Source organism: Rousettus aegyptiacus, unplaced genomic scaffold (genome assembly GCF_014176215.1).
Source record: "Rousettus aegyptiacus isolate mRouAeg1 unplaced genomic scaffold, mRouAeg1.p scaffold_m13_p_2, whole genome shotgun sequence".
NCBI lineage: Eukaryota > Metazoa > Chordata > Mammalia > Chiroptera > Pteropodidae > Rousettus > Rousettus aegyptiacus.
In genome coordinates, this window is record NW_023416295.1 from 137,739,858 (window position 1) to 137,767,402 (window position 27,545).

The following is a 27,545-nucleotide window of genomic DNA, read 5'->3' on the forward strand; positions in this document are numbered from 1 at the left end:
AGCATTGTAGTGTGATAAGGATGTAGACCAACTAGAATCTTCATATATTGCTGGTGGAAGTATAATATGGTACAATCACTTTGGAAAACAGCTGGACATAAAAGATGACCGACAATATGATTCCATTTATATGAAATTTAAGAAAATATTAATTTATAGCAACAGAAAGTAGATTAAAGGTTTCGACGAACCAAGGTTGGGAAAAATTTTTTGTGAAAAGGCGTAAAGCGACTTTTTTATATGACAGAAATGTTGCATACCTTGATAGTGGTGATGATTATAGGGATGTGTAAATTTTTCAAAAATCCATAAAAGTATATAATTAGAATGGGTGCACTTTATTTTATGTTAATTAAATCTCAAAGTTGTTTTTAAAAAATACTTGAACTTGAGGCATGAGATTTTGGAATAACCCTAAATTTTTTCCCTTTCAAACACCTTATTCTATTGCCCAAAGTTTTCAATCATACTATATTAATAAAAATGCACATCACCCATTTTTACCAAACTGTATTGCATTATATATCTTGCCATGTAAATTCTTTAAAAGTTAACACAGATGAGTTATTAAAATATTAATAATGAGTTTAAATTTTAATAAAGGCAAATATGTATATATTATTGCCTATTTGCCAATCATTCTATCAGTTTGCATACATTTTCTCTAATTTCTCTAATAAATCATCCTGGAAGTTCAACAACAATACCTTTAATAAGGGTGAGGTGCTTAGCCACAAAAGGATATAGTCAATGATAAAACATGGAATCCAATTTCAGTTTGGGTCTGAGTGCTTTGACTATAGTCATCACCATGCACCAATCACAGGCTGTATTATAACACTTACAAGCATAGAGATACATTTCTAACAGTCATTGCCTTAACTGGAGTTAGTAAGCATTAACTATTTCCAATAATGAACATATTTTCTTTCATTTTTCCAAATGAATCAGGTTTTTGTCTCAATTCCTATGGTTCAATGGGAATTTCTCTTTAAAATAAATTTCTCTTTAAAACATAAAGGGAACTATTTTTTTTTTTTTAATAATAAATACCTTCACTATCCAGGTCATCACTTTGACCAAACACACTGTCCACATAAGACTCAGGAATGAAGGTCCATTCATTAATTACTTCTTCTGAAAAATTCCTATCGCTGCCTGAGGCTGCTCCTTCTTCCACAGCACTTTTCATCTGATATCTGAGCACCATTCTTGCTAAGGTGGATCCTATATCTAAAAATAAAAAAGATATACCAGCAACTTAGAAATCAATAATTAAACAAACAAACATATATCAGACCAATTTCCTTACATATTCTCATACTTTTAGAGAATTATTTATTTTTACTTCCAAAGTTACTTTTCAATCACAATATTGCATTTTTAACAGGCAGTAAATTTTAATTTTCAAAAAAAAATCACAAAAATTTACATAAAAATTTGGCATAGATGAAAAAAACTGAAGATTTTGAAACAAATTAATCCAGGAAAGGCCTGTGCTAAAACCACAGTAATACCACTTGCAAGTTACATCAGCTCCCTGAGCATCAGTGGGAAGTGAAGATGACAATATATATATCATAGGGTTATAGCAAAAATTAAATGAAATAATGCATATAAAATGTCTAGCACAACATCTAGAATAAAGAATATGCCCAATAAATGATGTACTTATTTTTATAAACCATTGCTAAGTGATTAATTCTACTGGGAAATGATAGGAAATTTCAAAGTTAACATTTTCATTTAATTGCATTTTATATTATGCTCTATAATGAAGAAATAAGTTGGCAGAGTCATCATTTCCCTATATACAACCTGGAAAATTTCTTCAAATATTACCCTCATAGTTCACATTATTACATGTATGTGTGACTCAGTCCAGTAGTACCTAAAAAATGTTTTACAACTATGAATCCAAAATGTTCTTTACTCAGACCAGTTGCCAATAAAAGCATGACTATACCTTCCAATCAATCAAATAACATTATTATATTTTTTAAATTAGGTAAGACTTGTCATGGTAAAAAAAAAAAATTTCTACAAAACAAATGAAATAGTAGAGAAAATTGTCTACAGCCATGCTACCCTGAATAAGCCCGATAACCGTCTGATATTGGAGGCTAAGCAGGGTTGGGCCTGGTTAGTACTTGGATGGGAAACTACCTAGGAAGACCAGGTGCTGTAGGGGTAAAAAACAAAAAAAAAAGGGATTGTAAGACAAAAAGGTCCTTGCAATCTGTGAGGTCAACCAAGGGTTGCCTAAATAAATAAATAAATAAATAAATAAATAAATAAATAAATAAAAGAAATACTGTAGAAAATGGTTAATCTCTCAATAAAACGCCTTATAAGGTAAGTTCCCTTGCTTATCAATCCTGACACCTAACAATCTACAGTGGTCTGCCTCTTCCTTCAGTCTCTCCCCTCCGAGTACTGGAGCTAGTTTCAGATTTCATCTGGGAAAGTTTACAGGTTGCGAATTAACTTGAAAATGAAAGTATATATGTGTGTACGTTTCTGCTTATACATTTTAATGCACACATACAGGTAAACATATAAAATGTCTAGGAAAAATATCTACATTTATTACCCATAAAGGATAATATAAGTCATTGTTATTTTCTTCCTTATGATTGTTTCTGTATTTTTAAATGAGCATGAGTTTTTTTTATAATAAAAAATAAAATATATTAAAAAGAAATGCAACCCCTTAGAACAATTACACTGTCTTGTTCTATCTTTATAAGATACGTATTTAGTGGGTTGTAAAGAACTTAAATATAATATCACTTTCAAGCATTTCATGACACACACAAAGAGATATCCAAACACAATATTTTTGGCTTACATTGCACTAAACAGGAATAAAAATTAATTAAAAGATTAATGACAAAAAAATACTACTAAAAATAAAATTTGTACCAAAGCATCCTTTTAATACTTACTTGTTTCTTTTCTTGAATTAGATGCCTTATCTGGAAATAAAGGACTAAGCCAAGAAGGTTCGATTTTTCCTATACAAAATCCTCCAAGGCAAATGCTGTTATTGGCCAGATCCAGGGCAAGTCTTCTTAAGAGCAAACTGATGGTTTGGCTGTTGCCTTTCCCAATGCTTATCGTCAGTGCTTTCCGTACATCTTGTTCACGAGACCCACTAAGTAACAGTTCCACCAACTTGGGGCTGCTTGCTTTTTCACATACCTATTCAAAGTATATATATAAGCTTATTAAAAACCTATACTTCTTTCTTTTGGGAAACTGGTAAATTGAATATGGCGTAATTTTTCTCTATGCCTTTAAATTTAGATAGAAACAAAATAAAATAAGGCAAAACTCGTTCTTAAAACAGATTAGGAAGTAAAATAAGATTAGCACCAAACATATCACAGTAGCATAGATCAAATAACCTGCCACATGAGATTTAATTATTATGAAAGAGGCAACACGATATGGAGAAAAAGCTCATAAATGAAGTCAAAAGAACTGACACTCCACCAATTATATATATTGCTTACACTTTCTGGGCTTTTGTTTGCTCATTAGAGGGCATCTGGAAACTAATTCCTTAATAGTAAATGCTTACTATCCTACCTTCGTTTGTTACATAGAATATAAATATTATGTTTGTTAATGTTACATACAAAGAACAGTCATCACTCATTTCTGGTTTTCCTGAGCAACTCAGGACAAGAATCTGAACTACCACAAAGAAATACCCTGTCTCTAAGTTTTCCACCTTACCCTGAATGTTATATTTTCAGAGTATGTACTCAAGGTAGTTTAGCATATGAAGTGCTATAAAAACTTCGGTGACATTAGCAAGCAGAGAAAAGCCTAAACAATCTGTAGCATAGCACACTAGCCCTACTCAGAAATGCTTCTGAGAGGCAATAGAATGTAATGTTTTATCAAATAAAAGATCAAAGTAATAGATAATAAAAAGACTATATGTCAAAAGGTACTGTGCTAAATTCTATACACATGTGACCTCTAACATTTACAAAAAAATCTCATGCCATAAACATTACCTCCATTTTATGGTTGAATATTTAGAAAGGATATGTGATTTGTCCAACTCAGAATTAGACAGAGAGAGACTTCAATTTGAAGTCAATTTTCTTGGCTCCAAAGCCTGTGTTCCTTTCACTACCCCAAATTAAGGATTGAAAAAGAAAAGGAAAGGAGATCCTAAAATCCAAGATACCAGGACAGGGAAAGAAGGAGACTGGGTGAAATTCCTGATTCTCCAGAATAAAAGTGTTTCCAAAAGATTTGAGGCAACTGTTCTATAGTTCGATGGTATCAGCTTAATGCCCATCGATCTCCAGCACTATCCACCTTTGACCCATTCTCCCCAGGGCCACTATAGTACCTTTCAATTCTAGATATAGTCAAGTCACTGTCCTATTTAAAAATCTCCTAAAACACCTGTTTTGCAGGAAATTCCCCCAAATACAATGTGCAATTTTCAAACCTCATTATCTTAGTTTCCGCTACCTTTATTGCCCTAAATGTTTAACTCTGCTCTTCAACCAGCAAAACGTTCATTCTTCAAGGAACAGCCTCAAGGTCTCTTGCACAGTAAGTCCTTGCTACCAATCTCCCAGACCCCACACAATCCTTCCTCTACCCTAGTTTGTTTAACATTGTACTTAGCACACCGAACTAGAATGAAAGACAAGGATGCTACTGTATGAAATTCAATCAGTATGTCTGTAGGCTAGCACGATGTCTATGCAATTTAACTAGCCAATTACTAAAATTCTCTTTAAGGGCCCATGGGGAATTTGGGAGAGAGTGAGGAAGGCAGGGAGGGAAAAAGGGAGGGAGAGCAAAAAATTCAATTACAGATGCCTTCTCTTTTTCTCAGCACACTTTTATCTTGAAATTATGGCTTACTTTGTGTTAAGGTGATTTATGTTTTATCCTCCTCCTTCTCCCAATACATACTTAGAAAAAAAATCTTAAAACAAGAAACCCCTTTTATATTCTTTACTAATTATCCAGTGCTCAATACATTTTTGTAGAGGTATTTTTGTTGGGAAACCCAAATGTCCCAAGCTGACTTTAGGTATGTAGTGCCATAAAGAGAGAGAGATATAAGAAAGATAGCAGACAAAAGAAAATTATTAAAGTAATTTCATATTCATGAGAGGAAAAAAACACTGCTCATATATTTTTTGCATTTAAATAATAATGAAGATAATTCAGAATATAATCAAAGTTTATCAAAAGTATAATTTATTGTCTTTTGGAATCTTCTCTCTCATCTTTTAATTTATAATTAATGCGGACAACAATCAAAACCAAATATTTCAAACTAGCATTTGAGAATGAATGAGAAACCCAACCACCACCACTACCATGAATCTGCTGTGTAGACAAGAGATTAAAGAAGGCACTACAGAGAGATTTTCCACTGCTTCCGGGAGAGTGTTCTTAAGCATGTTACTTAACCTCTCTATGTCTCAATTCCTTACCTGTATGATGTGGATAATACTACAACCTTTTCCTAAGCTTGTGATGAAGGTTCAATTGTATAAAAAACTCAGAGCAGTGCCCAGGTAGTAAGGAACACCACAAGTGTTGATGACGACTTTTATTCAGACTACATCATACCTCTCACCGTGATTTAGTGAGTTTTATCTTCAGGTCACTATTCATTTATGCATTTTCACACCCAGGGTTAATCTTCCATTCTTTTCTACCAATCACGTACATTACATCATTAAATTCTCCTCAGAAAGCCTAACAAGATTAACTCCATCCTTGCTCTGAGTAGTCCTTAGTTATGCAACATCAGCACATGAATAGTCTTGATTACCTTATTTTGTACTAGTACAAATAAGGTATGTTCAATCTACACACAAAACGTAATCAATATTTATTATTTGACACATATAAATAATCTCCGACAACTAGAATAAATTCTTTAAATTTGATTTGCCTATGAATACAAATATCTGATTTTGTAAGAAGAAAAGATATAAATAAGTGCATTAAGTTGAAAAGAATGTGGGAAGAAGAATAAAATAAAAGGTTTTTGTATAGAAAGAGGGATAAATTGAGAGAAGAGTAAAAAGCACTTCCTGTGGGGAATGTAGAATAGTCACACTCAGGTGCTTTTAGCTATGTTGTTACTCTAACAAAAAATTAGAAGAGGAAGTTCCTTTTCAGTTCTTTGGCACATCCAAGTAACATTAATGCAATCATCTGCAGATCACAAAAACATAGACAATAAAAACATATTAAATTATTGAGGGAAATAATTTATCTTTAAAGTAGAAAAGTAATTATTTTTTTATTTTAAAATTTGAATCTACATCTTTTAAAATTTTTTATTTATTTATTTTTTTATGGTGACATTGGTTAACAAAATCCAGTGTTTCAGCGGTACACTTTAATGGTAAAGCATATATATATTTACGCTGTGTGTTCACCACCCATAGTTAGATTTCTTTCTGTCACCACATATTTGACCCCCTTTACCCCGTCTACTCCTCTCCCTCCACCCTCTGGTAACTACTAGTCTATTGTCCATGTCTATGAGTCTCTGTTTGTCCTGTTCTTTTGTTGAGAAGCAACTATTTTTAATGTTGCTTGCTTAAAAGAAATTTCACTAATTTGATTATTTGTTTGGTTTTAATGCTTAAATTAATTGTGCATGAAAATGAGTACAGGTTCAGTTTCTTTTTATGTAGATCGCTAATTAGTACTAACTTAATCTTATAGTTGACAAATTGATTTGGATCCATAGGCAAGTGAGAAATTAAATAAAGTAAGGCTTTAAAAGTAAATTATTGGAAAACAAAGTAGTCCACTGGTTATTTAATAATGTATATTAAATCACTATATAATTGCTTTTCTAGAAATATTATTAAATTTCTAGGAAATATACATGGTGCTGTCTGAATGCTATAAACTCTAAAATTTATACAACGAAGACAAACTTGAAATAATATGTAATGTACTTTAGTAAATACTTACTAAATTCATATTGTATATAAAGCAGTTATTTAGATATTCTGAATGATACAAAGCTGAACAATGTACATTTCTACCTTCACACAACTCAAAATACACAAGCGGTACATAAATCGTCATGGACTTAGAGAAGTATATCTTTATTTCACACAGAGGTTGGGGAGTACGAGGAGAGCTTAATCAAGGAAAAGGAATTTGTGTTAGAATTTGAAGGAAGAGCAGGACAATTAGATAGATGTGTTTGCACAGTGAACGAAGGAAGTGAGAGAAGGAAGGCAGGATCACGGAGCTGCACAACTGTGGGGGTGGCCAATAGTGGGGAAGTCAATGCGAATGGCGCCCCCTAGGGTGTGCAGTAGACAGCCCGCAGGGCCACATGCAATAGTCATGAGAGGAGAACTTTCCAGACAGAGAAATTGAAAACGAAGAGAAAATGGTTGAAATATGATCAAAACAAAATAAAATTGCATGTTGAGTAGAGGGTGGCCGGAGAACAATTTGTACAGAGATGCACAGAAGGAGACACATTTGAAAAGCTATTTATTAATCTAACAAAGTAGGTCAACAAGTATAATGAAGGATTAGGCTGAATAATACCTAAGAACTCTATTACCTCTACACTTCTGTGAATCTAAACTCTACAAATCACAAACCGTTGTGCAATAAACTGGCAAACTCTGTAGTGAAGAATAATAGAAGGTAAGTAAGAGCTATACAAGAGCAGAATCAAATAGTAGAGAAATGACAAAGTGACATCTTAAATACTTACCTGACAAATTAAAGAAGTTCCCTCCTTTGCTTGATTGGCGTCTGCGCCCAACAGAAGTAAGCATTCGACCATGGTGCTGTTATTCTGATCACATGCTCTCTCTAGCATCACACTTTTTAACTCATCATCCATAGCTAATTTTGCAAAGCACTTGCAACAAAGGTTTAGAAACTAAAAATAATAGAAATAAGGATTAGAATCAGCTAAATACATAACAGTTAACATATAGGTGGAAAACGCTATACCTGTTGATCCTTACGTTCCACGAGACTGGAAGACATCTGATGGAATATTATTGAATCAAAGTAATAATGCACCAGCAGCTTGGAAAAATGCTCTGACAATTCCAGCATTGTCAAGGCTGTCTGAAATCCCTGAAAGTGGGACCCAAACTAATTAGAACATAAGCAATTATATGCAAAAAAGAATAAATAATATAAAAGATAGAGTATGCATAATATACAATTATGCATATGATACCTAAAACCTGAAATGTTCACTCAACTAGGTAGATGTATTTATTGGGTTTGTACTTTAAAGCTGTAAACCTTGAAACAATCATATAAATGCAGCTGTTCTCTCCTTACCAAAAAATACAGCAGGCACACAGAGAATAAAATACTAGTGAACAAACCATCATCTAGCAATGCAGGAAAAATACCTAATCTACTGATATTTGGCTTTTAAAGATCCCTGTCTGAAGCCATACCTACAGGATGAAAGCCAAATATTAATCAGGATTAGAATAGCAGAGTCAGCAGGGCTACAGACCCAAATAGGCCAACAAAGTGATTTTTTATTACAAGATTACAGGTTAGGTTTTCTAGATAGCTCAGAATTTTCTAAACATTTTTACGCTTTCTTCTGAAATTTAACCTCAAAGAGACAAATGTGAGCTTCTAGATTTCATGCATTTGAGTGTATTTGCTAGAAGCTCTGAAGACACTCTGAGGTTTACATTCTTGCGGCAAATTACTTATAAAGGACTGATCAGTCACACCGTTACTTTTTAGAACCACCTCAGCATGTTCCACCCATGTTGTTTTTAAAAAAGAATGAACTTTTGGCTTTATTATTATTTAGCTTGAGTAAACGCCAAAGATCAACATAACTTTTTAGATTTTTATTATCTTTCGATATATCTTATATCTTTCAATATATTAACAAAATTGTCTAAATAGTAAAATAATTATTTTGAGCTTGTAAGATTCTGAGTTTCTACAAATACTTTCTAACATTTGATAAGAGAAGTAGTCTTAATTTATGTAGCTCTAAGGGGCATGTGGTCCATCCCCCTCTAGAACTGAGGTCCCTGAAAACTCAAATTAATGCAGCAGCAAAACAGGTAATGAGAATGTGCAGAGGACACATAATTCATATTAAAAACTTATAAACACTGAACTGGCCAAATAAATATGTTGACAGGCTAAATTCAGCCCACTGGTCAATAGTGTATACCTCTACTATAGAGATCCTAGAATTTATGCCTAGATGAGTTAATATTGAGTAACTGAGAGCTCCATGTCTGCAAAAAATCATTTCCTTTCCCTCGGATTACTTTTAATCAACTCTGTCTTGGCTTTAATCATCCTAGTGGAGGCACATTATAAAAATCAGACTTATAAAATACAATGTTGTCTTTAATCTAAGAATGTTGTATATTCAGTAGCACTTTATAATTAAAAACTTTACATACAATATCTCATTTACTACAAAGGTTATAGCCAAGACATTTTTATTCCTAGTCAATGTTGTCATTTATGAAAATATTTGTTGGTGTATGATTTATGAAAGTTACAAACTCCATTTCTAAAAAACCACAACCAAAGCAGATACTCCTAAACTATGTTTTCCCAACATTAGAAAAACAACAACAAAAAAACCTGAAACGATTTCTCTTAATTGTCCCTGAATTAATTCTAAGCCAATACCTCAGATTCCTAATAAAAACAGTTATTATATATTACATTTTAAATTTTGCTTGATGAAAAATGTTTAAAATATTGTTTCACCAGAGGAAAAAAAAATCAAGGGACAAAATTACTACAGGTAAGTGGCCCACAACAAAACACAGAGAATGACAAACTTTGGAATAATTATAACTTCTATTTACCTAAAATATAAGCAAATGCTCAGCTAGCTGGAATTTCTTTAACATTCTCTGCTATTTCATGGAAAAGACAAATGGCAAATAAACATCTGATTTTAGAGATTTAATAATGAAACAATCTTTAGAGATTCTGTTAAATTCTCCGTACCTTCTAAAATTAAAATATTACAAAATGAATAACTGTTTTCAATTAACTGGAATATCTTCATTAACACAAAGTGAGAATTATACCAACTGCTCTGAAAGAGAAATCTGCACAAGATCTCACATTCCTTTCAAGATAATGCACATACTTTAATCTGTAATTCAGCCATATCCTTAAATCGTTGTAAACTGGAAACTAGAATTTTTGCCAGCAGACGCCCGCTTCCTATAAATAGATTCTTCTTTGTAATCAAGCATCCTATAAGACTTAAACCCAGACACTGAATTTCTAGAAGAATGAAACAAGGGGGAAAAAAAAAAAAAAGCACAATTAGTTGTTTTAAATTTCAAAACTGAAGAAAAAATTTAAGGACATCCAAGGCCTGTAAAAATCCATTCTAAATCCTGAATTTAAATTGAACCAACCTTGGTCATGAGGATACATCTGCAGTGTTTGAAGCACTGAATCAATAGCACCTTCCAGAGATAACACCTCTAATGCATCAGGAAAATGTGCTATAGAAGAAATTACTTTTAATCCACATTTCTGAATCCCAGGATTTCCAATGAACTGTAATAAAAGGAAAATTAAGAATATTTGCTGTTAAAAATGAGTTCTTAATATTTATTTTAGTTAAAGCCAGCGATAGACTGATAAAATATACACTAAGTAATCTAAATAGGTTCAAGCCAGAGTCAAGCTCTGGTGTGGCTTTTTCAAGGACAACCTACCCTTTTCTTAGTTCCATGCTGCCAAAGAACAGAAATACCTTCCTTTACCCTCAGTGCCTCTCAATTTTCCATATTCGGCATCTTTTTTTTTTTTTTTTTTTGTATAGGGTGTGAGAATAAGCGCCGTTTTCTCATCCTGTGCCCTTCTCCTCCACATGTCTGGTTTTTTCCACCCTAAGCATGTTTTGCTGTAAACATTTTTGCTGCAAACAATTTTGCCGCAAACGTTGTCACACAACTAATTGGCCGTGAGGCAATTTTGTCACAAAAGATTTTAAAAAGAAAGACATTAAAAAGGACATAATAAAACACTAAAAATTAGTAACAAAATTAAAAAGATTTTATTGAGAAAAATGAAAATACATTGCCTTGGAAGTCTTTCATTCATAGTATTATACATCTCTTTTTTACTTGCAACTTCATCTGCTTATTCAGCATCACACTTTTTCTTTTTCACTACCATTTTTTCCTTCCTTAAGAGAGGTATCAGTTTCCACCTATAGAATTGATAATTAATGATCTTGAAGACTGTTGTGAATTACTAGCCTCCTCTTTTCTATTTGCCATAGCTTGGTAAACTTTTGTTTTTGACAGATGAGAGGGATGATTGTGCTTGCCAAAGAATCTGCAAACTAGTAAGTTATTTTTTAGCACAGTATGCAATCTGGCTTTACACATAGTTTCAAGATCTGGCTTCAAAATAGTTGTTATCATCCACTATTTTAAGACTACCATGTTTACTACTTACTGTTGAGACCATTATGAGGGCTGAGATTTATATACTATAAAAATGAGAATACTGCAAGAACGTAGTCAATGGAGAACTGAAACCAAACTGACAACTAGCTTAAATACATTGTCTGTTAAATAGAAACCAAACTGTCAATCAGTAACTTTATCTTTGAGAAAGTGCCTTACGGCCAGTTTGTTGTATGGAGAAAATGCTTTTGCAAAGATGTTTATGACAAAAATGCTTGTGGTGAGAATACTCGGAATCTCTTCTCCATCGCCTCACTGCTCAGCTTGGACATTATTTCATCCATCATTCAACAAGACACTCATAACTTGCCTCCCCTGGCACTTTTTCTTGTTATTATTTCCATTCTAAGAAAACCCTGGATAGTAAAAGTACATCAGCTTTAGAACCAATTAAATTTGGGTTTAAATTCTGTCTCATCACTTAACAGTTCAATGAATTTGAGAACCATTCAAAATGAACGAAATAACATTTCTTCAGGAGTGATATTTACTCGGAAGGTGTTAGTCAAGAAATATAAAGAGTTCAAAGTGGTGCAAAGTGAAGATAGAGGGATGCCTCAGTATCTGTCTTGGCTTCCTTACCTCTAAAATGACCCTAATAATGCCGGGTTGTCTTGGGGATGAAATGAGATATCTCATTGTCCACACAATAAATACTGAGTGATGGCCACAGTTCAGGTGTTGGGCTATCATTCTCCTCAGAGATTAAAAAAAAAATTCTAAGTAGGAGAGAGAATGTCCCTAAATTGTACTTCCATTGCACCAAGCTACCACTTTTTCTTCATTTCTAAACTTATTAATAGAAAAGTCTACAACCATTATACCTCCACATTCTCCCTACCCCTTAATTTCATATAATCAGACTTCTGTCCTAACCACTCTGAATTAAAACACTCAAAGAAAAAAGTCCTTTAACAACTGAATTGGTGCATTTTTCTCCCTTGAGTTCCATGACGCAGTACACCCCTAATTATTCTCAAACTTTAAAACCATTCATTTGCCCATCTCCTTTATAATCTTTTCTTTCAACTCCAAACTTTGTCCAAAGTTCTTTCCTTATTCATGGGTGATAACACTGGCTATGTGATGCCCTTGTAAGCACTTTATATATGTATATTAACTCATTCAATCCTCACAATGACCCGGTAATATAGACACACTATTATTATCCCTATGTTATTAATGAAAACAGAGACACAGAAACCTTTCAGCAGATAATTTAAAGCACAAGTTTCAACTCTCCTAATTTCTCTTTGCTCAACAGCCATATCTTTAAATCAGATTTATTAAAACAGACTGTTATTTATAAAGCACCTATCCTTGTCCTTAATACCATAACCTCAAACAAGTTTCTGCTCAACTCGTGCTTCTTGCTAACTTGGGCTCCCTTAAGTCTAACTATGTCAGCTTCAGTTCAATGATGACTAATGACTTGCAAGAGGAAATCTATCATTTGTCTGTGCAAAAGAGAATTTAGAGTATCACATTATTATACATGATAGAACCCAAATAAACTATATGGTCAGTTAAAATAGTGGTATTTAATTTTTGACAAGTTCATAAATTTGAAAAACAGATACACATATATACATATATGTATGTACATGTGTATATTTACAAGCCTACAATGGACTTTCTCTTACCAAGTGTATTATCTTGAAAATAATGATTTATTGTATTGTTGTTCAAATGGAGATTAAAACCAATTTACTAGTTTATACTTAGCCAGTGTTGTCCAAATAAAATTTCTGAAAGTGGAAATGGGGGACACCTATAGAAAACTTATCACCTCTGCTCCACGATTTTCCAAGTTTTTTTAGAGAATGTATAAATAATCAAATTGGTTTCTCTAATGAGCAAGCTAGCCAGCTCAAGGGAAAAAATACCCACACCAGCCTCTTTTCCAGCTGCCAGCTAAGTTGATTACAATTTAGGAAAACTTTCCAGAAAAAAATATTTAATGTATAACTAAAAAGAAGCAACATAGTCCAGAACTAACATTGAGATATATCCTAATAAAGTAGCTTGATTTAAGAAAAAGAATCCTTTGGGCGGTGAGTAAAAATTCGAGTCATTTAAAAGTGAAAAAAAAAAAATCGAGCTGGTCTCACACTTCCCACTAAAACATTCAGTAATAAAAGACAATGAAATGCCTACAAAGTTTTCAAAGAAAGGAAATAAAACCCCAATATATTACAACAAACCAAACTGTTTGAGTCCAAATATCTGACAACATTAAAATGTCCATGGAATGAACCTTTTCAAAAGAAATTCAGACAACTAAAAGATGAACAGAAAAACTATAACAAAAGGACTTGCGGTGAACATGGAATCCATATAACTGTGGGAATAAGATAAAAACAAACTGAGAAAGTATGGTTATAGAGTGAATATGAATATTATAAACCTTGTCAATATAGAGCAATTTATTTATTGGTGAGAGAATAAGCACTATTAACATTTGTTGAGTGCATACTATGTACTAGGTATTGTACCACGTACTTTACAGTAATTATAAAAATCTGAATAACCCTAAGTGAAAAACCATTTATTTTCTCTGTTTTATAGATAATGAAACCAAGACTTTAAATAACTTGTCCAGAGTATATTAGTATGTGGGTGATAAAGCCAAGTTCAAACCCAGATACCCTGATTCCAGGGCCCACAAACTCAACTATTAGAAAATTTCATGCAGTTAAAGCTATAAGAGTAAACACTGTATAAATCTCTCACCAAGTAATAGAGGGAAGAGAGAAAATATAAGAAGTGAAAATATACTAATTTCATCAAAAAGTGTGCATAACATGTTAACATACATGAAAGGAAAAAATAAGTACCTGAGAGATACATTTATATTCATGAAAAATTGGAAATTTTCCCATAGTAATCTATTAGGAATCTTGTCTAGTTGTTTTTAATCCATATATAGAATGACATGATTTGGAAGTAGTATAACATATTTAATTAGGATCTGTTGATGGGTAATGCATTGTGGGGACAGATAAATTAAGCTGTAGTAACAATCCCAAGATTTCATAGGCTAAAAATAGAAACAGTTCCATTCTCACTTATGCTTCATATTGTTACAGGGCAGGAGGGGGCTCATCAGTTTCTCAGGCAACCACCGTCTCAAACAGTACAGGCTATAGTGCCTGAGAGGGTATTCTGAAAGAAGTCTCACCAGCAATTAAATGTTTGGTCCAGAAATGATGAATGTCCTCTACTTATAACTCCTTCGCCAAAACTAGTTACATGATCCAACCTAACTACAAAAGGGCCAATAAATGCTACCCTAGAATCACCAAAAATAGAGAACTGACAACATTTGGCAAACAGCACTAATGATTACCACATAAGTTTGTTGTCACATTTTTCTGATTCCAAATAATGTCACAATGAACATTCTTGTGTAAAAAACTCTTTGTGTACTTGTACAAGTATATTATAAATTCCAAGAGTGGAATTGCTGGTCAGAAAATATATCTATTTGAATTTTGACAGACATCACAAATTTACTCCCCTTTCTTTTAATTTACATTTCTTTAATAATGACTATACTTGAGACCCTCTTCATAGGCTTATATGACAAATTCATTTTTAGTTTTAAATCTCATCTATCTATAATGAGTTTTGGCAGAATGAGGAAGGCAACACACTAAGCTTCCTTTGCTTCCCCAACATGGCTGGAGAGTTAGTTATTCCAACACAAGTTATTGAACTATCTATTTGCTCCTCAGTTTTGAGAGAATATGATATACAAATTGCATATTTGCCTTTGAGTCTATTTATTAAATTGCCATTATGTGGCACTGATCTATGCCTGCCAGTGCCAATGACACTGGCAGGCATAGATCAAGTTATATAATACATTTGACTATCTGTTGGAGCTGCGCCATATTAATTATACTCTTTTTTTCAAAATTGTCCTTGTTATTCATGCATATTAATTATTTAATTAATTTTTCAAAATTTTATACCAACTTATCTAGTTTCAGAAAATATTTTGATTGCGTTCATGGAGATCAATTTTAATTTTTTAAAAATCAGTTATTTTATCAAAAATGATGGTATACATTTTCACATGTTCAACTACTCATTTGTACCTATCGACTGAGTTTCACAGTTTCCTTTAGTCCTACAAACTTTCTTTGACTTGACTCCTATATAATTTTTTGTTTTTGTTATTATTGTTATTGTTGTTGCTTTTGCAAATAGGCTCTTTCTCTCCCTATATATTATTTACAACTGAAATAAATATCTTCAATATTTAAACTGAGTACATTTTGCTTTGAGATTTTTTGTGATACACGCAACCTCTTTGACTTGTGTCCATTTAATCAGAAGATCAGTTTAACTTTATAAATTCCCTTGCTAAAGACAACAGCGGTCACTGCATACAAAGCACAGATGTAGCCAAAATGCAGAGATTATTTTCTACTTTGTTCTCCAGGAACAATACAGGACAAATAGATCTCTCTAGAACAGGTGACTGGAAGTCCTCACATGTGGCTAAAGCTAAAAGGATTAGGCATAAACAGAATGTCGATGTTCTAGACAAATTTTAACTTAAGCCTGTTATTAGAATTTTATGTAAACATTGATTCATTTTAATAAATACTTCTCAGAGTCTTCGTTTTATAAATTCTACTCTCCAAGAATACCTGTTTTGGATGATGATTAATTTCATTGTTTCTACAGCATTTGGACCTAAAATCTCTGATGCTCTGTAACTTTTATTCAGAGTGAGACATGCTAAAGAAACTTATATTCATATTTATTTTCATCAAACATTCCGGGAATTAAATTCGACCCATTACATTGCTATAGTCAAGAATCAGAGTAAGGTTTGCATACAAACGACTCAAAATATATCATCGACAATTACATTATAAAGTTCAGTTGAAACTGAACTTTTAAAGGAGAACTCTCTACAGGCTATTCTAATTAATTCATGATATTTTTAAAAGTATACTAAATTACTTGGAATTATTTCCACTTATGACCTTGAATGTTCTCTTTCATAAAAACTTTAACCATAACCATTCTTTACTTCTTTACTCATATCTTTTATAAAAAACCAACTTATGTTGAACTTCCAAACCATCTTAATTCCATCAATACCTTTCGCATTGAACAAAATAAAAGCAATTTCTCTATTCTCTTTTCATACTTATTGCAATTATTGACTACATTGATTATAATACATTATCACAAATGTACACAGATATGTAAATACATGAAAAAGAGAAGAAACAATGTACACTGAACCACTTCAGAGGTTATCTCTGAGAAGAGCAATGAAACTGAGCAAAAAGAATTAAAGAAGACTTTACTGCTGTGCCTTGTGTATCATCATGGGCTGAACCTTTCAGAGTGGAACCAGAAAAGAAAGACAAGCAGCCAGGAGAGTCAGAGAAAACAGCAGCCATAGCTCCTGTAGCAGCTCCGCCAGTGCTCATGAGGCTTAGTTGCACAACTAGCTCTTCAGTTCTTTCTCTGAGCAGACACAAGTGGCTTTACATTACTGGTAATCAAAAGACATGTCCAAGTCTGTAGTTGATAGTACACTTATAGTTGACAGTTGTAGTCGACAGCACACTTACCTTAGTGAAAATGGCACATCTCTTCACCCCCTACATCCTTACTATCATCTTATGTCGCTAACCACATAACTTCTTACTTTCTGAGTAAACAGAAGATGGAAAACTTAAATTAAAAATGTCTCCCTATTTCCCCAAGTTTCATATTCTGGTTAACAGTATAAAGGCAGAAAACCTACATTGTACATACCCTGTTCAAAGATACTAGGACCAGTTTGTGAACATCATTCTTGAAACACTGTTTTGTAACCATATTTAGCTTCTGTTGATATTCAGTATCTTCCTTGGATTCTCCTGGCAAAACAAACAAATAAATAAATACTTTTCTCATAAAGATTTAAGCTGAACAGATTGTCACTTGTTAGAAATGATCATAATTAACCCAACAATACACATGTACTTTTTTCTAATACATGGATCTTTACCAAAGAAATAAATCCCAGAATTAATGAATTTATAAAAGTAGTTCATTATTGAATATAACATAAACACAGTGAATGTGGATATTTACTGAATTTAAAGTAGCAGGAAGTTATTATAATGGAGGAATTTTCTGTAGCAAACAATCTCTTTTTTTTTTTTTTTGTATGAGTAGGTTGTACTCACAAGGAGCTAGATTTTTATGCAACAATGGACAACTTGAGAAAAGCTCAAAGTTATGTGGACAACAACATAAAAATGTCAGATATGAAATGTAGGCATAAAAAAGCAGCTGGAATCATAGTGAAAAAGAGTTGAGTTTCAGCATCATGATAGGAAAGAGTATGTAGTTTTATTAAAAGTCCTGAAGGCTGCATAATAATATTTACTCAAAGAAAACATATTCCTTAATTAGCTGCACTGTAGAAGAACTATCCCAAAACCACTGAAAAAAAAAACCTAAAAGTTAAAAAAATGTTTATACAACAGAATATTAAGTAAAATTATTATGAAAGAATGATGTTTCCCAAACCTAAGAATGTAGAAATAATTATTAATAATTACTTTTAATCTTTCACTTAAATAACTTGCATTAACACAAACTATAAAATGGCTACATATAGCTTTTCATTTATTTAACAAAAATATGAGTGGCAACTGCATGCTAGGAATTTTGCTACATGCTGGGAATTATCAGTCCTTGTTTTAAAATTTATTCAAACAGGTTCTGACATCCAATAAGCTTCATGACCTCGGACAAGTTACTTAAACTTTCTGAGTCTCATTTTCTGTGGCCAAAACCATATTAACTTCTGAGGTTGCCTATCATAAGCTGATGTGACCACTAAAAGCAGTAAAAACTTCATGTCAAATATAATGAGTCTTATTAAACATCTTTCTTATATTAAGACCAAATAAACATTCTTACAAATTTCATTTCTGGTCTTTGTTATATCACGTGAGATTCTACTACCCAGAATGGATATAATATCCTTTCCATACAATAGTTCTTTAAATTGCATGGGCTGCAAACTTATTGAAGACAGGATCCATAACGTAATCATCTCCAGATCTCCAAGGGTTCTAAGTATACTTCTTTAGATATAACAGCTGTTAAATATACTTTTGTTGCATAAATGAGTATTTAAAAGTGACTACTCTGGATTCTGGCTATAAAGGGGGAAAATCTGGCTACATGATATAAGCTGTGACCTTTAAATCTCTACATCTTACGACTCAGTTTCATCATCTGTAAAATGGCAAAAACGAAAAGTAGATTGTCTCACCTGACAATCATGGTCTCCAATCCAGTAGCCCCATAACTAGGCTCTCACCCTGCCACACACACATCCTCTACGTCGCACTGCTATTGTTATAAACTGTTATAAATTGCAGATTTGGTCATGACACTGCAATTTTTAAACACTTTTAATCAGCTTGAATTGACTTCCATTAGAAAAGCACAAACTGCATTTAAAGCCCTTTGTATTCAGATCCCAGGCACTGCACTCTATTCTATGCTTCACTTACCTCAGACTTTTTGCACTTTCTCCTTCTGCTGGAAATATCCTTCCTGACCTTTCTTCCAGGTCAGCCCTGCTCACCCTTCAACCTCAATATCACAATCTCTGATCTACTCCTTTGAATAAAGTATTTATGCCTCCATCAACACTATCAGAGTTTTTCATACAAATATCTATAATAACTCTTTTCATACTGTCTGGTAATTATTTACATATCTGTCTACCTCTGAGCTCCTAAAATAATAGTCATGCTTTTTTTTCCATTTATCTTTCATACTTTTTCAGCCATCACAATGTTTAGAACATAAGAGGCACTTAATAAATAACGTGTTGAATGAATGGAGGAGCAGGTGTTTTAAATGAGCTTTGAAGACTAAATAAGATCACAACAAATATAAGTAGAAAGTAAAGTGGGGGGAATGGAAGCTATTGAGGTTAATGAGTAAAAGCCACATGGTTATATTTGAGAAAGATTAACTCAACAACAGAGTAAGTGAAGGACTAAAAAGAGAGAAGTGTGAAAATTAGCTATTATTATAGTCCAGATGAAAACAGAACAACAAAAAAAAAACCATTTGGACTCAGTGCTGCCAACAGAAATAGAAAAGAATTATTAGAGATGGACACTCTCTTTGGAAGTAAAGCACCACACTTTACACTGTAATTATTTCTCATGTAAATAAATTATTGAATTTTCTTATTCTTATCAATTCATCTGACCATTCCACATCATCATTTTCCTTTATTTTTGGATTAGTGGAAAGATTTTCATTTGTTTGGCAGAGACTGGTCCTTTAATTTTTTCCTAGAAAGTTAATAAATCAAAAATCCATTTAAATTGTTATCTCTTCCCGCAGTCACTTATGCAACTTACCTGGAACTATAAAGTGTAAAATAGCTCGAAGTGCCTCTAGCTGCACTGATAATGATGTCTCATGACTCTTCATAACTGTTATTATTTTGGGGGCCACTGCTGCCATTGTATCCAGGGAAGTGTTACTGGAGATACCAACAGTGAAATGCTTATTAAAAATATAACCTGATTTCATTGTACAAACACCAATTTGAAAGAAGTGCAGGAAAACATAACCAATATATTTTATGAAAAAAGACTATATGAAAATACATTTGAATTCAGCAATATGAGCATACATTAGTTGTTGTTTCATTAAACTTTGACCTCAAGAAGTTGAATTCACAGTAACCTGAGAATTACCTTATTTAGTCTCACAAACTAACTACTTCCTTCTGATCTACAAGGGTTACAGGCAGCAGCCCTATAAAGTAGGTGTTATTATCCACATTTTCTGGATGAAGAACTTAGGCAAAGAGAGGGTAAATGTCAAGGTCTTATCACTGGAAGGTGACAGAGCCAGGATAGGAACACAAATTCCTCTGACACAGAAGGCAAGGACTCTTTACATCATACCACTTGGCTCTTACAGAGTAATACCACTGGGCTTCTTATACAGTATTCTAGTTTTTTTTGCATTAACATCTTGATTCCTCTAAGGTATTTTAGTTATTCCTTCTTTTACATATGAGTAAATGCCACTCGACTAGATTTCAGTAGGCATTGGCAGTCCTTGCTTTGAGCAGTGCCATGTTAACTGAAAGATGTGCATATCAGAACCATGTCTTTAACTTGCAAGGTTCCTTAGTCACTGAGATAGAGTCCCTCTTTTCTACCTTAAAGTACCAGTTTAAACAGATGCCCTCTTTGTAGCCTCCCCCCTTTGGTAACCCAGCTGGGTTCACTCTGCTTTTACCCTATGCCTTTGTATACATCACTGTATTGTGTTATCACAATGTATTATAATTATCTGTTCACATCAGTCTCCTCAACTAGATAATGAGTTTTATAGGGCCAAACACATTGTCATAGTTAACTTTGAATCTCCAGGACCAGAACTGTACACATTTCACATATAAGGAAATAGCCAGAAACATTAATCTCCCAGATTCTATAGAATCTTAAACTCTGGGTTATTCCAGTATGTTTTTGCCCCATTTACAAAGGTTCACACACTTGCAGGACCATAAAAATCACCATTTAAAATGAATTTTTCATTTAAATGTTCAAGAGCAACACTTAAATAAGAGAAATATGACTCAAAAATATGATATATATATAAACATAAATAGATTATCTAGACTGATATCAAAAACAATTGTAAGCCCCATTCCTTATAAGTCTAGATATACTACTTACACTTTATCCCATTATACACATTTCATGTATTCATATTTAATAACAGCATTAATAATAATAACTATAATTTATTGAGTGCTTAAAATGCAGCAGGCATTATATTAATCCCTTTTTAAAATTAATTTAATCCTTGCATTATAAACTTACAATTTATGAGGTTATGATTATCCCCCTTTTCCAATGAGGAACCTGAAGTTTGGAAATCAAATAACTGGCTCAGATGAGTGAGAAAACCAGGACACAAAATAGCTTTTACTGCAACATCTGTGCCATTTATTTTTCTTTTATGTACAACCATTTCCTATATAGTCTCTTTTTATTTGCAGTTTACTCAGACTATGCCAAAGTTACCTCACATTCTTTGTCCTAATAAAACGCGAAAAAGGCACTGAGCATATTCTGCAGCAAATATGTGCTGTATGTAATTTAGTTTTGGTCTTTTAAAGAGGGTTTGTTTTTTTTTTAAGCCAGTAGTTGTGCTCCTCACACTCAATCAGTACCCTACCCCAAACCACTCGTCATCCACCCCCAGATCTCATTCTGTTGTGCCACTAACCAGCCATATAATCTTAACATCACTGGACTTGGACTAGGTGTAACTAAAAGCTTTCTTAGCTAAAGAATGAGAACAGGAAATGATGACAAATTTAATTCAAATGAATAAACAATCATAACTATTAGCTGTGAAAAAGCAACAATTAGAAGCCATATCCTGCTTCTCGTCAATATGGCAGAGTAGGTTAATGCTGTGCTTGCCTCTGTCATGACAACATCAAAATTACAACTAAACTATGGAATGCCCATCATGGAGAATCACCTGAAGTCTAGCTAAACAGAAGTCCATTAACTGCAGACGTACAGTAAAAGCCTCTTTGAGACTGGTAAGAGTGGTGGAGATGCAGAAAGGGCAGGTCCCACATTTACAAGTAGCAGTTAAAAATCAGGGGTGATATTTCAGCTGCAGAGGTCCCCCCTCGATGGAGCATGAGGTCCCATCTCACACTGGGCTTCCAAGGTTCCAGTGCTGGAGGCAAAAGTCCCCATAACTTCTGACTATGAAAACCAGTGGAAATTGTGGCCAAATGAGATGGGTAGGGAGGGGTTTGCTGGAGACCCAGGCATTCCTTTTAAAGAGCCCACACACAGACTTATTCATTGACAAATTCGTTCACTCTGAGCTCCAATGCTGGAGCAGCAGCTAGAAAGGTGTCAAGGCCATAGAGGGAGGAACCGAATTGTCTGGCTTCAGGGGAAGGGATAGAGGAGCAGCTTTCTTCCAGACAGAAGTTCTGGCAGAGGGCATTGTTCTTTTGTTGAGCCTTCTCTTGTCCCAGCCTGCAGACTTAGGTGGGTGCCATATCTGAGTCTCCATTAACCTGGCTAAAACCATTCGCTCTGCTCTGGTAGTTCCCTGAGATCCCCTCCTCGCCCAACTTGCAGGCCCAGACAAGCCACTTCCAGTGGTTTTTCTATACAAACAGCCTGTCTTTGTTCATACGGCAGACTTTCCTAAAATTTCCCAGAGGTTCAAAAAACCCAAATAAGCAGCATCTGGTATCAGTTGCCGCATACCTCTGGTTGAGCAGCCAGCCCCAAGACTAGCACTAGCTGCAGCCAACTTCAGTTCACAGCTTAGTCTCTCCCAGGCACCTCCAAGCCCAGTGGCAATCATCTTTAGATCACTTTGTAGCTCATACCAACTGGCCCCAGGCAGGGCACAGGTAGTGGCTGAACTTGGTCTGCACCAGAGCCTCTCCCAAGAAGCCCCAGAACCAACACACCCAGTGGCCAGCTTCAGAACACACCAGAGCACCACTTGGCCACCTCCACAAACTACATACCCAAAGGGCAAACTTGGCAGGAACCAGAGCCCTGATAAACTGAATCAGGCTCTGTAGGGTCAGTCCCTGCATAACGGCTCCTCCACTATAGTCAAGGCCAGTCCTCACAACCAGTTAGCCTGAGCATCTATCCCTCCACTAACATACAAAGAGCAACCAAGGCTCAAGTACAACAGGCAAGCACGCACTACCCATACAAGGAACACACCAGGAGGACCCAGCTCAGATGACCAAGAAGAATGCACCATGGGGCCCCATAGGACACTTAATATATAAGGCCACTGTACCAAATCTGGGAGACAGAGCAGCTCAACCTAAAACATAGAATCAAACACAAGGAGGCAGACAAAATGGGGAGACAAAGAAACATGTCCCTAATGAAAGAACAGAACAAAATTCCAGAAAAAGAACTAAAAACATTGGAGATAAGATATCTACCAGATGCAGAGTTTAAAACTCTGGTTATAAGGATGCTCAATGACCTCAGTGAGAACTTCAACAAAGGGATAGGAAATATAAAAATGGAGATAGAAAACAAAAAAGAACCAGTTAGAAATGAAGAATACAATAACTGAAATTAAGAACAGAGGAAATCAACAGATTACATGAAGCAGAAGATCAAATCAGTTAGCAGAGAACACCCAATTAGAACAGTAGAAAGAAAAAAAAATAAAAAAATAAATTTGAATAATTTAGGGGCCTCTGGGATGAAATCAAGCATACAAATCCTAGGGGTACATGAAAGAGAAGACAGAGAGCAAGGAATTGAAAACCTATTTCAAGAAATAATGGTGGAAAACTTCCGTAACCTGGAAAAAGAAATAGATATACAAGCCCAGGAAGCACAGAGTCCCAAACAAGAAGAACTCAAAGAGGCCCACACCAAGATACATTATTATTAAAATGCTAAAGGTTAAAGACAGAGAATCAAAAGCACCAAGAGAAAAGCATTTAGTTACCTACAAGGGAGCTCCCATTAGACTGTCAGCTGATTTCTCAACAGAAACTTTGCAAGCCAGAAGGGACTGGCATGAAATATTTAAGGTACAAAAAGCAAGGAACTACAACCAAGATTACTCTACTCAGCAAAGCTATTATTTAGACTCAAAGGACAAAGAGCTTTCCAGACAAGAAAAAACTAAAGGAGATCATCACCACCAAGCCAGTATTACAGGAAATGTTGGAGTGACTTCTTTAAGAAGAAAAAGAAAAAAAAAAAAAGATTTAAAAATATGACTAATAAAGTGGTCATAACTACATACATCTATCAATAATTACATTAAACGTAAATGCATTAAATGCTCCAATCAATAGACACAGGTGGCTGCATAGATACGAAAACAAGACCCTTACATATACTGCTCATAAGAGACTTACTTTAGATTGAAAGCACACAGACTGAAAGTAAAGGGATGGAAAAAGATATTTCATGAAAATAGAAATGTAAAAAAACTTATATCAAACAAAATAGACTTTAAAAGAAAAGCTAATACAAGAGACAAAGAAAGACTCAGTAATTCTACCTCTGGGTATTAATCTAAAGAAACCCAAACACTACTTCAAAGTATCCATATGTTCACTGCAGCATTATTTACAATAGCCAAGATATAGAGGCTACCTGAGTGTCCATCAATGGATGAACGGATAAAGAAAAAGTGTTACATATATACAATGAAATATTACTCTGCCAACATGGATGAACCTAGAGGGTATTAGGCTAAGTGAAATCAGTCATGCAAAGAAAAAAAACACCATATAATTTCATTTATATGTGGAATCTAAAAACAAACAAACAAACAAACAAAACAAATGAACAAACAAAACAGAAACAAACTCATAGATACAGAGAACAAACTGATGATTACCAGATAGGAGGGGGTTTGGGAAGTAGGTGTAAAGGGGAAGGGATTAAGAAGTACAAATTGGTAGTTACTAAATAGTCTGAGGATGTAAAGTATACCTTAGGGAATATAGTGGATAATATTATAATACCTATGTATGATGTCAGATGGGAACAAAATTTACCAGAGTGATTGCTTTATAAGTTATATAAATGTCTAATCACCATGTGTACAGCTGAAATTAATAGTGTATGTCAACTGTAATTGAAAATAAAAAATTATTTTTAAAAATGAGTTGTATCTTGATTTTATCTTTTGTAACTTTCACATTTATGGAATAATTAGAAAAACCGTATAAGGTTGTATGCTGTATAATTGGGATTTTTCAAAATATAGGCAAAACCAAACGAGAAGCACAAAAGCAAACTTTCAATATATTTCAACAATCTCTACCATCTCTCTCAATATTCAGATAAAATAAGTCGGTGATATGAGATAATGTTGTGTAATATTTCAACCTTCAACTGCCTTGTTTTTCTTTTCATTCTTAGAAACATGCTTGAAATACTGATATTCTACCAGATCCAATATTACATATTCTGCATAAGTTCACAAATCTATATTACCTTCCTTCAAAAAGATGATTTAGCATTTTACAGCCACTTTCAGCCACTTCAGGAGAATGTATATGTTTCTGCATTAACTCCAGCACATTCAGGTATATTCCTTTTGACAACAGGATTTTTCTGAAATTAACTACAAGAGTTTTTTAATGTTACTTGTAGAAATGAAAGCACATCTTCATAATTTTTCAATAAGACACAGAATATTAAGATAGTCTCAATTCATAGGAAACTATATACAAGAATATATGTAACTTTTATTGACAACTTAAAGATTATTAATATTTATTTCTTTATAATATATCATTTCTAGTTTTTTGTATTTATTAGCCATTTGTTGAGGTTTTAATTTTAAAAATTTTATTCATAAAGTAGACTGGTACCAATGTAATCACTATACCCTAGTTCTAATGAAAGGAATATTTTTGCAGAAAAATGTTTTAAAATAATGCCCTCCAAAATAAGAATAAAAGTTAAATTTTATTCTAATATTTAAAATAACATCACAAAATAAATGTACTTATGGACAGCTAACTTTCACTAGGTATACTAGACACTAGTTCTATGCAAATAAGTTACAAGTGTGGAGATACTGACCATTCTCTCAGCCCTTAGGGGACAGGGGATGTGGGGTAAGGCCAGGGTCTGGAATCAGGCTGGGTTACTTTCAGCCTTGACTTACCTTCTCCAATTACCCCAGTGGACTGTACAAACATTATCATTTCTATGTATGCCATCATGTGTAAAGGGATTGAAAGCAGATATAGAGTATAATAATTATACGTATTCACAGAGTAATAATGCCAAAGCTTAAGAAACACATAAATATGCTTTACTACTGATTTTATAGTATATATGGAAAAATAACTATATCCCAGTAATAATTATTACAAATAATTTCTTAATAAACTTTCTTCAATAAATGTAAATCTGACATCTTAAAGTTTCCATATAAATATCAATTGTTTTAAAACCTCTATATAAATATCAGTTCCAACATTATACACTATAATTCAAAATTTTGAAAGCAATAAAAAATGAAACTTAAAAAAATTTACCTTAAGGACTATTTTGAAAAAGGAGTTATCAATTTCAAATTGGGAAAGAAAGAAAGGATAAGACAAAACTTAGAAATAAGTAGAAGTGATAAACATTCTAACCATTGCCAAAATCTAGAATATCTCACATTAAAATATGATCATAAGATGGTCATTTTGCTTAGTTATGTCATAAGTTTTAATAACCTTCCTAAAGTTACTAAATTCTAACCAAAGAGTGGTCCTGAATGTTTTTGGCACTAGGTTTGGTGCTCCTATGAGACTCTAATGCCTGATGATGGGAGGTAGAGCTGAGGCAGTGATGCTAGCACTGGGGAGCAGCTGCAAATACAGATGAAACTTCATTAGCTTGCCCGCCACTCACCTCCTGTTGTACAGCCTGGTTCCTAACAGGCCATGGACCATTACGGGTCTATGGCCCAGGAGCTGGGGACCCCTGCTTTAAAAGATAGAAGTTATTCTAAACCAGCAGTTCTCACACTTAAAGTGTGCCTCAGAATCACCTGAGAGGTTGTAAAAACACAAATTGGCTAGGTCCCAACTCCAGAATTTATGATTTAGTAAGTCTAGGCCCTAGAATTTACAGCTTTAAAAAATTTCTAGGCAATGTTGCTGGTTCCGAGACCACACTTTACGGACCACTGTTCTGGACATCTACTCAATTTGAAACTTGAAATTGAGAATAGAAATTTCATCAAACACTAGGCCTAGGATAAGAAATTGCATCGCAAGTCACTTTAGAGTTTATAGAACATTCTACACACTTTATCTCATTTACAAGCTATCTACATAATACTCTTGACCACATCCACTCCACTTTAACAATAAATTATCTGCTTAAAAAGCCAATAACAATACAAAACCTTCAGGTTTTTGCATCAATAGTTACCTTCTTTCGTGGCTGCTGAGTCAGAATTTCATCTCTT

The 27,545-nt window shown here is 33.8% G+C and overlaps 1 protein-coding gene across 2 annotated transcripts in view; it reads right to left on the minus strand.

Moving 5' to 3' along the window:
• The window catches only part of LRRK2 (leucine rich repeat kinase 2), a 126,089-nt gene that overhangs the window by 63,462 nt on the left and 35,082 nt on the right, over positions 1–27,545 (minus strand). For both annotated transcript variants that reach the window (XM_016151688.2, XM_016151687.2), the window contains 9 exons: positions 25,565–25,694; positions 19,919–20,043; positions 17,292–17,395; positions 10,437–10,581; positions 10,160–10,299; positions 8,002–8,130; positions 7,757–7,927; positions 2,949–3,204; positions 1,054–1,233 (listed from right to left, as the gene is read on the minus strand). In XM_016151688.2, the coding sequence (XP_016007174.2) occupies positions 1,054–1,233; positions 2,949–3,204; positions 7,757–7,927; positions 8,002–8,130; positions 10,160–10,299; positions 10,437–10,581; positions 17,292–17,395; positions 19,919–20,043; positions 25,565–25,694 (1,380 nt within the window). The remainder of the gene's footprint in view (positions 1–1,053; positions 1,234–2,948; positions 3,205–7,756; positions 7,928–8,001; positions 8,131–10,159; positions 10,300–10,436; positions 10,582–17,291; positions 17,396–19,918; positions 20,044–25,564; positions 25,695–27,545) is intronic.